Genomic DNA, 13209 nt, shown 5'->3' with positions numbered 1-13209 from the left:
AACATCATCTACCCTTCGTGGAAAGAGAAAAAAGTTGAAAATCATTGCGATACAGAGTCAGCCCAGCCTCTAATCTCTGATGGCCTTATGACTACCTGATAGTCACAGATTTCCAATCCTCTCCAAGTCTTCTTGGAACAGGAAGTGCTATCATGCAGAAGAAAGCACACTGGAGTAACCGGCAGACCTATTCTCAATTTATCACAATCTATCTGCAGGCATATTATCTCATCCTGAGATTCACTTTCTTCCCTGGGAAACTTGAGATAGTTCTCTGGGCCAGCTGACTTCACAGGATTATTGAGAAGAATAGCGATTTTTATTTTAGTTAAATACAAGGAATTTGTTTTAATACTTTAATTATTGGTTGTAGATGTGTTGTTGCTTTTCTGCTCGAATGCTATTTACTCTCATCTCCATTCACATTCTTCACCTGTTCCCAGCCTTCATTTGACCAGCTTTAAATAAGGGCATGGTGGCAAATCTTGACTTTTCTACCCCACCTCACCTCAGACTTACATTGCAGTCCATATATGTTCATTCTCTCCTTCTTAGAACACTGTAAGCAAGGCCCAGAATTTAAGGATGGGACTGATATCCTGCTTTTCAATCCCAGGAAAATATCTGAATTTACATTTATTTCCTTTTAAATCAACTAACTCACAAAAGCAAGAGCCATTCTGCAGTTCATATACATAGACTAAAATCTGAATATGAGTGCTTTATGTGTTATATCTGTAAGTAAGTCACTTTCATATTCACAGTTTCACTGAATCCTCACTGCTCACTACAGAGTGGTATCACCTTCATTGCACAGATGGTTAATCTGAGGCTCAGAGAGTCCAGGTAATTTGTTTAAAATGACAAAGCTAGGAAGTAGATCAGACTGGATTTTAATCTTGTTGATTTGGGTCTAAACACAGTTTTCTTTTCTCTCCACTACACTACTGTTATATCCAAGGCAGTAGTTCCTTAAACATTTGGGGATCAAAGATTCCTTTGATAATATAGAGAAAGTTACCTCTTTCCACAAAGGAAAAGAAAATGATGAAACATTAAAAATGTGGGCACATAAATCTCTTGAGATCTATCCATGGATCTTACAGAGTTTTAATAATTAAGGAATGTTAATTCTTAAATGTCTTAAATGTTTAAGGAATGAGTACAACCATTCATGAATCTGTTGCTATATATGTCTTATTTTCACCCCAGAAATCCTTCAACTTCTCTTTATTGTAAATGTCAGGCCCTAAATTATCCATCCAGTGCTCTCTACAAGCATTCCATTCACTGTATAAACCCACAGTAAGTTTACTCAAGGGAGCTTCAGAAATTATAGAAATGCCCATAATAAAAATATTGATAAAGGATTGTTTAGCTAAAGAACTGTGAGTATACATTAGGAAGAGAAGATTCAGGCTATCCCAGGCAAGATGGAACATTATTGGTTTCCATGGTCTTAGAGGAAGTTATAGGGAAGCAGTTTCAACTTGCACAATGTTCAAAGACAAAATGAACTGTCCTGATAGACAGTGAGTTTCCTATCACCAGAGCAAACAAGTAGATGTTTGCTATATAGTATTTCTTACGAGAAAGTCATTAAAATTCATCTTTTAAGATTCTTTCCAACTATTGATATAAAATTCACACTCTATGATCATATATTGTTATATTTTATAACATACATATAGAATTTATATATATTTATATAAAGTAATTTTACAAAATATATTCTATTTTATAATCTCCAAGTCATATTATAGGTATCCAATAAAGTCAAACTTCTCTCTGGGATCCAGTTTTCCCATCTATAAAATAATGGCTTTTGCTCTAAATGATCTCCAAGTTTATTTCTGACATTCAACAATTCCATGACTGTCTAGTGTACAGGAGAATGAAATGTGATGAAACAGATCCAGGCCTGGAGCACAAATCTGGGGCTCAATCAGGAGAGAGAGAATAAACCTGAATGATGCAGTTGAATGCAGATCCTGGCCCCTACCCCTAATTTCAGTTCTGGTTTGATGCCCAAATGTCATATTGATCCTTGGTTGTGTTTTGTCTTTTTTTTTCATTATAATTTTGAGTTTTCCCATCTTTGAAACTTCCTCTTCTGTTTTAGAATACGCCAAACTAATACACGCATACGCAGTGAAGGAAGGTGTGAGGAGAAGAGCAACCCAGAAACAACACCTCTCAGCATGCCAGCATCTGTAAGTACACCGGTGTTCATGATTACAGTGTCAGAACCAGGTGGTTCTGCTTCTGTTCTCTTGAACTGAGTGATGGACAGTTCTCTGGCCAGGGAAATGATACTAGGTTAGATAACCCCAGAATTGGTCAAATCTTCATTGTGAAGATAAGTTATTACTGAAATATGTGGGAATAAAAATATAGTAGTTAACATTTTTAAATGTTTACAGTTTACTGGGATCAATGACAGACTGTTTATGAGCAATGTACATAATGTAACACTTCTGCAGAGTTGATTTTATTTTCTGTGATCTGCAATACAAAGATGAGACAGAGACCAAGCGAGGTCAGATACTGAAAGAAGTGGACTTAAACCTTATATCCTCTTATCAATACCTTGCATTAAGCTGTTTACCAACATGAAAAGTTGCCTTTTTCATTTAAATCCCTACAAGGATGTTATGACACACATTACAGTACTTTCACCTTATCTGAGGTTTTGCTTTCCATGGTTCTAGTTACCCAAGGTCCAAAAATACTAAATGGAAAATTCCAAAAATAAACAACTCACAAGTTTTAAATTGTGTGCTGTTCTGAGTAGCATGATGAGATCCTGTACCGTCCTGCTCCATCTCACCCAGGAGGTAAATCTTCCCTTTTTCCAGCATAGCCCACCTCTTAGTCACTTACTAGCCATCTAGGTTATCAGATCAACTGTCATGACATCACAGTCTTTTGTTCAAATCACCCTTATTTGAAGGAATAATGCCCCCAGGGTGCAAGAGTAGTGACACTGGCAATTCGTATATGCCAAAGAAAAGCCAAAAAGTTCTTCCTCTATGTGCAAAGTAAAAGTTCTCACCTTAATAAGGGGGAAAAAAATATTGTGTGCTGAGGTGCTCAGACCTTTGGTAAGAATGAATTTTCTATCCACGAAATTGTGAAGAAGGAAAAAGAAATTTATGTTAGTTTTGCTGCTCCACCTCAAAGTGTACAAGTTACAGCCACATTGTGTGATAAGTGCTTAGTTAAGATGGAAAAGGCATTAGATTTGTGGATGGAAGACGAATAGAAAATGTGTTCTGACTGGTGGCAAGGTGCTGGGCCAGAAAGCATCAAGCCTCTACCAAGACTTCAGCAAGGGATGCCGTGAAATTAGTGACACCAAGCCATTTACTACAAGTAAAGTATGGTTACACAGATTCAGGAATAGATTTGGACTGAAAAATATAAAAATTACTGGAGTGGCTGCGTCTGCCAGTGAAGAAGCTGCTGCCACATTTCTGACAGAGTTGAAAAGGTTGATTAAAGAGAAAGGATGTCATACAAAACAAGTCTTCAATTACAATGAGGCTCCTCTGAAAGAAGATACCCAACAGAACCTGCATTCATAAAAGTGCAAAGGAGGCACCAAGGCATAAAACATGGAAAGCCAGATTAACTCTGGTACATACCACAGGGCATATGATTAAGCCAGGCATAGTATACAGAGTGAAGAACCCACTTGCTCTCAAAAACAAAAATTATCTGCCTGTGTTCTGATACCATAATCAGAAAGCATGGGTGATAGCCATCTTGTTTATGGAATGATACCACCAATGCTTCAACCCAGAAGTGAAAAAATACTTGGAAGAGGAAGGCTTGGAATTTAAAGTCCTACTAATAACAGACAATGCACCTGGCCATCCTGAATCTATTTGCTATGAAAATGAAAATTTCAAGGTTGTATTTTTGCTTCTATATATAACCTCATGACTTCAGCCCCTTGACCAGGGCATCATTCAATTTGTCAAGGGCACATACACCTGCCTGGTATTTGATCAGCAATTGATGCAGACCCTAATGTGGACAAAACGCACTGCTGGAAATCATTCACTATTGCTGACACAATAACATTCCTCGAAGCTGCAATGGATAAATTAGACCTAGAAACTGTAAATGCCTGCTGGAAAAATTTATGAAGTCATGAATGATTTTAAAGGCTTCCTGGGGATCAATGGAGAAGTTAGGAAAATCATTCACAGGGCAAGACAAGTTGATGGAGAAGGATATTCCGACATGCTTGATGAAGTGGAAGAACATATTGAAGGCCACCGAGAAGTGTTAAAGACTGAGGAATTGGAAGAACTTATTGAGTCGTCTGCAGAGGGAGAGGAAGATGAAGAAATTGAAGCAGAACCAGCAATGTGAACATTACCAAAATTTGCCAAAGTGTTTCAAATTGCACAGATATTAAAGGAAAAAATTATGGAATACGATCCTTGGATGGAACACAGCATTAAAGTCACCCGTATGATCACCAAAGGATTACAACCTTTGCAGCAACACTTTGATGAGTTATTAAAAAAGAGTGACACCTTCCGATTACAATGTCCTTCCAAAAGTTTTTGGCAAAAAAAAACCTTAAGCTATCAAAGATTCCCAACCATTGACATTATCTGCTCCTGTCATCCAGCCATCAACATCGTCATAGTTTGATGGATTACCTGAAGCAGATGATCCTCCTTGTGGCCTATTCAGAAGGTCAATGGTAGCCTAATGCTGTGTCACAGTACCTATGTCATTCACCTCAATCTCATCACATAGGCACTGTATTATCTCATATCACCACAAGAAGAAGGGGTGAGTACGGTGCAATAAGACATTTGAGAGAGAGAAAGAGAAGGACCACATTCACATAACTTTATAATTGTTCTGTTTTATTATTGTTGTTGTTAATCTCTAACTGTGCCTGATTTATAAATTAAACTTTATCAGAGGTATGTATGTATAGGAAAAAAACATAGTATATATGGGGTTGGGTGCTATCTGTGGTTTCAGGCATCCACTGGGGATCTTGGAACATATATCCCGAGGGTAAGGAAGACCAATGTGCTGAGTTTAACGTTCTCCCTGGTGATGGCATTTGAGGAATCTCTTCCTCAGGCAAGAGGATATGTGACCTGGGGAAAAAACTAGGAATTCTCAAATAAGAGAAAACTTTTTGTCACCAGATAAATATGGGTTCAGAGTTTTTGATGTTTTTCATATGCGAGACATTTGGCAAATCACATAAATACGTAAACCAAAGCTCTCACTGAGTTATTGAAAATATTTAATAAATACTTTTAAGCATTTGGCCCAGTGTTTAAAACGCAATGGCATTTATTATTATCATCAGGCCTAGGAGCCTAAAGAATGAATGTAGAGAAACAGACCCCGGCACAATGCTTATTTCTTTTAAATAATAAATTTATATTTGGTATTAAAATATACTTATCTTTAATAAAACAATATTTTAATAAGTTAAGATTTGATAGCTAGTTATTATTATTCACAACTGTTTTTACTCTATTCCACTGGCACAGAAAGCTTTGGCAATAATGGAATTAAAAACAATTCTGCCAGACTTGAGGATCTTAAGCAATACCAGATGAGACCATATTCAAAAGATCAGCGAGCCTTGATATGGGAAAGTGGAAAAACAAGAGCTATAAGCTAGGTGTTTCTGGTTTCACACTGGCAGCTGGAACGCAGGGTAGGAGGCAGGGTACTGGAATGAAGTCAGGAGACCTTCACTGTTTTCTCATGCGGGTTAAAAAAGTCATTTATCTACTCTGGGCATTACACATATATAAAGAGAGGTTTTAAACTTTTGCTCTAGCCCCTATGTTGTGTTGGCTATCTTCTTATCTTATTAGATATAAACTGTTAGTGGTCTGCTTCTCATTTTTATTGCCAGAATATCCTGTCTCCCCATCTTAAAAACATACCTGGTCACATACATCTCAAACAGGGAGGTAAAAATCTTTATGCAAGTCTTATAGACCACACCTTAGACTATGCCTTGCTGTAATCTCATGTAGACAACATGATGCAAACTACTTTATGAGGAATTTGCCATAGAATAATATTAATAAGATGTATTTATTCAAATAATGAAGCATCTCGCCAGAGCTAAGAACAAAAGGTTTTGCAAGTTCCCTCCTTTCATTTTGGGGTGTTTTTTTTTCTCGCTAGAGTTATATAACAGGCATTATTAATGACAGGAATTATTTATGGTTTTATCTGATGGAACAGATCATTAGAGCAAGAGGTGTCCTGGGCATGGGTTCAATTCCTGCTGTATGATTCAATTATGTGATATTGGATACCCCAAGGTGATATGGGTGGGTCATGGCTCATGACCGCTCTGATAATCATTATGGGTGTAAATCCTGGAGGCTGGAAACTATTGCCTAAACCTTGTTCCTCTGTAGAAGATTCTCTAAGAGAGTCTGGAATCCCAAGAATGAATAAAAGGCCTGGCAGTCACAACTTTCCTGGAAAAATAGACTGAAAATCCTACTTTTACTTCCTATTCTACAAGGTACTTTTCATTATACAGTAACTACTAAGATTAATTTAATATAGAGCTTTATCTGCTCTTTCCTTCTGCATCCTCACAGTAAATCTGCATTTAGGGCAGGGATCGTTATCTTTCCCATTTTACAGAAAATCAGCCTGGGAGAAATCCTGCAGTTTACCAAAGTTAATCAGCATTTGTTCGGGGTCCACTGTAGCCCTGACTTCATTTCTTGTGCTCTGCCACCATCCTTTAGTTGTCAGGAGATTCTGAAAACCAAGGGCTCTAGAAAAGGCATTATCTCAATTAAATAAAGATTAGCTACACTGGAAGGAAATTCCTATGTTAAGAAAAATACCAGTACTATTTTCTGAGATGAATAAATGACTATTCTCAATTCCATGACAAAGATTTTCCAGGATTCAACAAGACCATAGCTTGCCAACTCAAATCAAAGGAAGCCTGATGGGGTTAATGTGAGAACTAAAATGGAGGTTTGAGTTTGGAATAATGCTGCTGCTAGTGTTCCAGGTAGTACCAGCAGACAAGATGCAGTTACCTTTTTAAAAAATTTAAACGTTGATTTAATGTTTTAAATGTTGATTTCAAGAATATACAACTACATGGATGAGTCAGGCAGGAAGACAGCTGATTAAAATCTCATGGCCTAAAACAAACTATAATAGTAAAGCATTAATTGTTAGAGGAATTAGACTTAAGTCCTGACCAAATGTGACATCTTGGCAAGTCAGTGAACTTCTCTGAAGTTTAATTTATTCCTTTGTGAAAAGATGTGAATGACACCTTCCTTTTTTCATTACCATGACGGTCTCATGTAATCAAGAGCAGAGTTCATTGTTGTATCCACCTCAACAGGTAGTATATACTAGATACTCAATAAATACTCACTGAATCAACTGAATAAAATGTGAAAGTGATTTTGAAATTGTGCATTCTTAGCAGAATGCAGGAATCTATGGATTTCTTTGACTATGTTATTACCATCATGAATGTATAGCCTGCATTTCTACAATGTCTTTGAGTTTCTAACATCTAACCTACCCATCTTCTCTTGTAGGTCAAATGATGAAAGAGTTGGTGAAAGCCATGAGGGAAAATGTGTATTCCAATTCTGAATTGCCTACCTTCACCATCTGTATATACAAAGAATTCTTCAGAGCTCGTCTTATTTACTATAGAAAACAATACAGAACTGTTGGGGGAATGGACTCACTGACTTTCAGTCTTTTCCATCTCTTTCCTCCTAGATTCTGTGATCTGAGGGCACAGAGACATCTTCACCCAGTCTGTGCTGTGGAAACCTCCTGATCACAATGCTGTCTGTCCAACTGCTTGTTCAATAAAAGTAAACCCCGCAGAACGCCATTTCTGGGATTTCTTTGTCACTGCCTGGAAGATAGGAACTTGTTTTTGCAGAAGCTGAATGAACTCTACCTTTTTGTTTTTCTAAGCCTATAGGTGGATGGAGAATGCTTTCTTCAAATTCAAGTTGCTCTCACGGCTGGGAAGGAATGTCTAGAAGAGAGGTGGGGATGTAGGGGTTCCCAGGCAGCCAACAGCTATATAAAGCCAAACCAGATATGAATCAATAATTCATAATTTCCTGTATCAGGGCCTTGGACCCATACGTAGTCTGGGGGAAGACCAAGGCAACAAGAGTTACCAAGCCCCATGCCAAGTGCTCAAGAGCTACATGTATTGTAGCTAGAGGCTACTAAACTGGACAACGACCTAATACACATGAGAAATCCACCAGAGAATATAAGCACTAGATAGCGGTGGGATGGAACACGTATAAGCTCCTGCCTCAATGCTGAAACACTCTCATGCTCAGAACCTTGCTACCGGTGTCCTGTGACAGTATCTAGTTACATTGTTCACTTGCAGGTTCCAGGCTAATGCTGAACACACTGTAGATGGAGGAAGCTGTGGGGAATCCACCATGCTTCTAGTTGTTCTCAGCTCTAGAACTGTGCTGGGAATGGCAGGCCTACTTGGATTTGGGGAGTTAATTTTGTATTGATTCCTCTGCCCTTTTTCTTTTAGATAAGTTGCCACTAGGCCCATTATAGTAGGATTTTATGATCTTTGTCCTCTCTAACTGAGTGAAGATAAATCATTCCCTATGGTGTTTTTTTTTCTTTTTATGTTATCATTAAGAAAAAAGAAAGAAGACTTATAAATCATTTTTCAAGCAGGAAAACACAGAGCCATTTCAGAAAAAAAAAAAAAAATGAGAAAACAATGTTGCTATTTTCTTTGGTAATTCCAGGACATACAGAATGGGTTTACAGATACTATAACATCTGAGATTGTATCTTCTCCTGGTTATTTCTAGGAAATTCAGAAATACCATTTTCCTGGCCACGACATATGATTTTTGAGAAGTAGTCACTTTATGTCATTTTGAATATTTTATTGAGATAACAACAACAAACCCCCTGTACTGCCTTCCTCATTATTATTTTGATTATGATTATCAGGTAATATGCACAGAAGACTATGTTCTCTCACACTCAAGACTTAAGCAACCCTTGATGATAATTCTGAGCACCAGGGAGAAAACGTGGCTCAGGGATATGGTGAGGTGAAGGATAGGGTGGTCTAGAACGGGATGAGACACAGGAATGGAGAAAATTCCAGGGACCCAGTCAAAGTCAAGGGTAAAGTGGGAGACAGAGGTCAGGGATGAAATGAGAACCAAGGAAAATAAAGCAGGGAATGGACTGAGGCTCTGGGATTGGGGTTAAGAGTGTGAATGTGTTGAACACATTACTTGAGATTAAAAAAAAAACAACTGAAAGTTGTTTATTTTGGAGACACAATCTGGAGGCAAATATAAAATGTCATCTGTGTCAAAATGGTCACAATAAAATAGCTTTATTAACTATCAAGTAAACTGACTTTTGAGTTGCTTCCTCAGTTATATCTTGACATCCAAATGGGAGGTAAATGAAAACCAGACCCATCTTACTGATGTTTCACAAACCAGCCCTAAAATTCTAAACCGGGAAGTGACAAATGATCCTGAGATGGACCTAAAGAAGGCCAGACTATTTCTATCACCTCTTCCTGGTCACTACCACAGACTTATGCATTTCTCTATAACTATACTTCAGATATGTGGGTTTTCATAGAAGTACCACTGTCAAACTCCTTATTTTTTCATGTCAGGAACTCACCTGAAGTCTCCCTCTCTCTCTCTCAAGGCTTCAGAAACAAGTACAGAGAGCACTTGTATAGACTACAGGTCAGAAAACTTTTTCACTAAAGAGCCAGATAGACTTTGTGGGATAAACAACCTCTGTCACAACCATTCAATGCTGCTGTTGTGTTAATATAATGAATTTACATTATGTAAATTCATATGCATAGCTATGTTCCAATAAAACTGTATTTATAAAAACAGGTGGTGGGCCAAGTTTGACCTGTAGGCTGTAACTCAGTTATAGTTAAGAATCTGTCTCTTTAGCTACATGTAAATCAATGAAATTAGAACATTCCCTCACACCATACACAAAAATAAACTCACAAAGACATGACACCATAAAACTCCTAGAGGAGAACATAGGCAAAACATTTTCTGACATAAATCGTAGAAATAGTTTCTTAGATTAGGCTTCCAAGGAAAAGAAATAAAATTTTTAAAAAATCAAATGAGACCTAATCAAACTTAAAAGCTTTTGCACAGCAAAGGAAATCATCGACAAAACAAAAAGACAACCTACGGACTGGGAGAAAATATTTGCAAACGATGCAACTGACAAGGGATTAACTTCCAAAACATACAAACACCTCGTACAACTCAATATCAAAAAAAAATCAAAAAAAGGGCAAAAGATCTAAGCACACATTTTTCCAAAGAAGACACACAGATGGCCAACAGGCACATGAAAAGATGCTCAACACATCACTAACTATTAGGGAAATGCAAATCAAAACACGATGAATTATTACCTCACACCAGCCAGGATGGCTATTATCAAAAAGAACACAAATAAACAAACGTCGGCAAGGATGTGAAGAAAAGAGAACCCTTGTACACCGTTGGTGGGAATGTAAATTGGTACAGCCGCTACAGAAAACAGTATGCAGGTTCCTTAAAAAACTAAAAATAGAACTACCATATGATCCAGTAAATCCACTCCTGGACATATATCCAGAAAAGATGAAAACCTTAATTCAAAAAGATACATGTATCCCAATGTTCATAGCAGCACTATTTACAATTGCCAAGACATAGAAGCAAACTAAGTGTTCATCAACAGATGACTGGTTTAAGATGTGGTTTATATAGGCAGTGGAATATTAGCCATTAAAAAGAATGAAATATTGCAATTTTCAGCAACATGGATGGACCTACGGAATAGCATACTAAGTGAAATCAGACAGAGAAATAAATATTACATGATATCACTTACATGTGGGATCTAAAAAAGAATATAAATGAATCTATATACAAAACATAAACAGACTCACAGACATAGCAAACAAACTTATGATTACCAAAGAGGAATGGGAGGGGCGGAGGGATAAATGAGGAGTATGGGATTAACAGATACAAACCACTACACATAAAATAGATAAGCAACAGGGATTTACTGTATAGCACAGGGAACTATATTCAATATCTTACAATAATCTATAATGGAAAATAACCTGAAAAAAATATATCTCTATATAGATAGATATAGATGTAGATAGGTAATGACTGAATCACTTTGCTTTACACCTGAAACTAACACAATATTGTAAATTAACTATATTTCAATTTTAAAAAAAGAATCTCCCTTATCCTTCTTCTTTGTAACTTGTCTTCTCTTTGCTCCCTTCTGTACACTTAAACACCAACCACACTTCTTATTCTATGATAATAATAGAAGATAATAAATGTTGACATTTCTAAACATTTAATATGTGCTTACAAATGAGAAAATCACATTCAAAGTGCAGATTTGTACTCCAATCCAATACTCTGTGGCCTTGCTGGTTGACTTTGACCAAGGCCAGTCTCATATATAGCACAATTAGATCATGGTAAATGAAGGGAATGTGCCCTCAAATAGCACTCCCTGTGGCCTTTACCAATGATGGATAGTACTTGTTTCCCTCATAGTAAAAAGCATAACAAGACATCTTGTTCTTTCTCTGATACCATCCTGGCACACAAGTCCCTTTTTCTTTCCAGTATTGAAATTAAAGTTAAATATAAATAATATGTGACTATAAATCATTCTTCAAGCATGAAGGGAGAATAGAAAGAAAGACTTGGTCATTTGAAAATCAGTCCCAAGAAAAAAAATCTCATAAAACATTCATCATCCTTGATGGACTTTTCACTTGACAGTAGTTCCTTCTGGATTACTTTGAGGGATGATGAGCTGTCTTCCTCCAGGCTATTCCATGCACTCTATCCTTATCTGTTACAGTCCTTGTAAATATCTTTCTAGCCTAAAGACATTTACCTTATTTTTTTCTTTAATGAATTTTAGATCCTCTTTTTCATTTCAGTGGACTTTTCAATGGCCTAACAGACTTGCCTGTCTCCATCCTTTACAGCTTTCTTTTTTTTTAATCTCCAAATGACCTCTTCATCCTTTACAGCTTTCTTGTTTTTTAATCTCCAAATGACCTCTTCAAAACACAGATCTGTTTAATTCCCCATTTTAATTTTTTTTTTTGAAAACTCCTACTAAGCAGCCACACTGCACTAAAACACAGTAAAACGAGAAAAACCTGAAACCCAGGCATTATCTTCTCAGATACCTTTTATCCTCTGTACAGTTAATCACTAAATCTATTAAATCTTTGGTTTAAACCATCATCAATCGATCATGATTGACCGAAAGAGCCTTATACATGATTTCCCTGCTTCAGCCTTCTCCCATCCATTGCATTCTCCACTGCAGAGGGATGATCTGAAATCCAAATTTGATAGTAATATGCATGAAACTTTTACGTGGCTTCTCTAGCCCCCAAGATGAACACCAAACTCCTGCTGACATGCAAGCCCTCTCTGTCCACCTCTTCAGGCTCAGCTCTTACACTCTCCTCTTTCCCTTCTACCCTTGAATAATTTCCTTAAACTTGTTCCTTTATGTCCTCTCCTCTTAACATATCCTCTTTATCCACCCCTGGTCCTTCTCCCACTTTTTCCTTCCATCTCACAAGGTTCATTCCTTCAAACTCTAGAATAATTTTTTCTCACCTCATTAAAGGTGTAGCTTTTTTCTAGAAGCCTTCCATGACTTCTTTCCCCTCTGTGAATTAGTTATTCCTTTCTTATGCTCCCATAACACCCTGTCCTTACACCTATATTACCAGCTGTCACTGTTTCCTAGTTGCTTATTTACAAGTCCATTTCTCTCACTAGACTGTGAATTCTTTAAGAGAAGAGACGGTTTAATGTTCTTGTTTTTATTTCCAGTGCCTAGCAAAATACCCAGCATGGAGTGTTGCTTATTAAAAGTTGTTGACTAAAGCTAGACCCTTAAGAGACTTAAAAGAAAATTTAAAACAGGCACTCTCAGTTATGGTCAATGACATAAAGCCTACAAGGACTTTTGTTTTCAAAGAACTTAGAGATTCTGCATTCCCTTCCTGGTACAAATTTAAAATTGCTGGCACTGATGGTTGGAAACAAGCTAAAATTACCTGAAAATATGAACTTA

At 37.1% G+C, this 13209-nt stretch overlaps 1 protein-coding gene across 1 annotated transcript in view; it reads left to right on the top strand.

The window, feature by feature from the left end:
* SPINK5 (serine peptidase inhibitor Kazal type 5) overlaps positions 1-7859 on the top strand; it is a 74292-nt gene extending 66433 nt beyond the window's left edge. The window contains exons 26-27 of the mRNA XM_032629001.1: positions 2123-2213; positions 7596-7859. Coding sequence (XP_032484892.1) covers positions 2123-2213; positions 7596-7604 — 100 coding nt within the window. The 3' untranslated portion in view covers positions 7605-7859. The remainder of the gene's footprint in view (positions 1-2122; positions 2214-7595) is intronic.
* Positions 7860-13209: the final 5350 nt, after the last annotated feature.

This window comes from Phocoena sinus, chromosome 3 (assembly GCF_008692025.1).
Source record: "Phocoena sinus isolate mPhoSin1 chromosome 3, mPhoSin1.pri, whole genome shotgun sequence".
Lineage (NCBI taxonomy): Eukaryota > Metazoa > Chordata > Mammalia > Artiodactyla > Phocoenidae > Phocoena > Phocoena sinus.
Note: the sequence above shows the minus strand (reverse complement) of the source record. Positions and strands in the feature narration are given on the sequence as shown.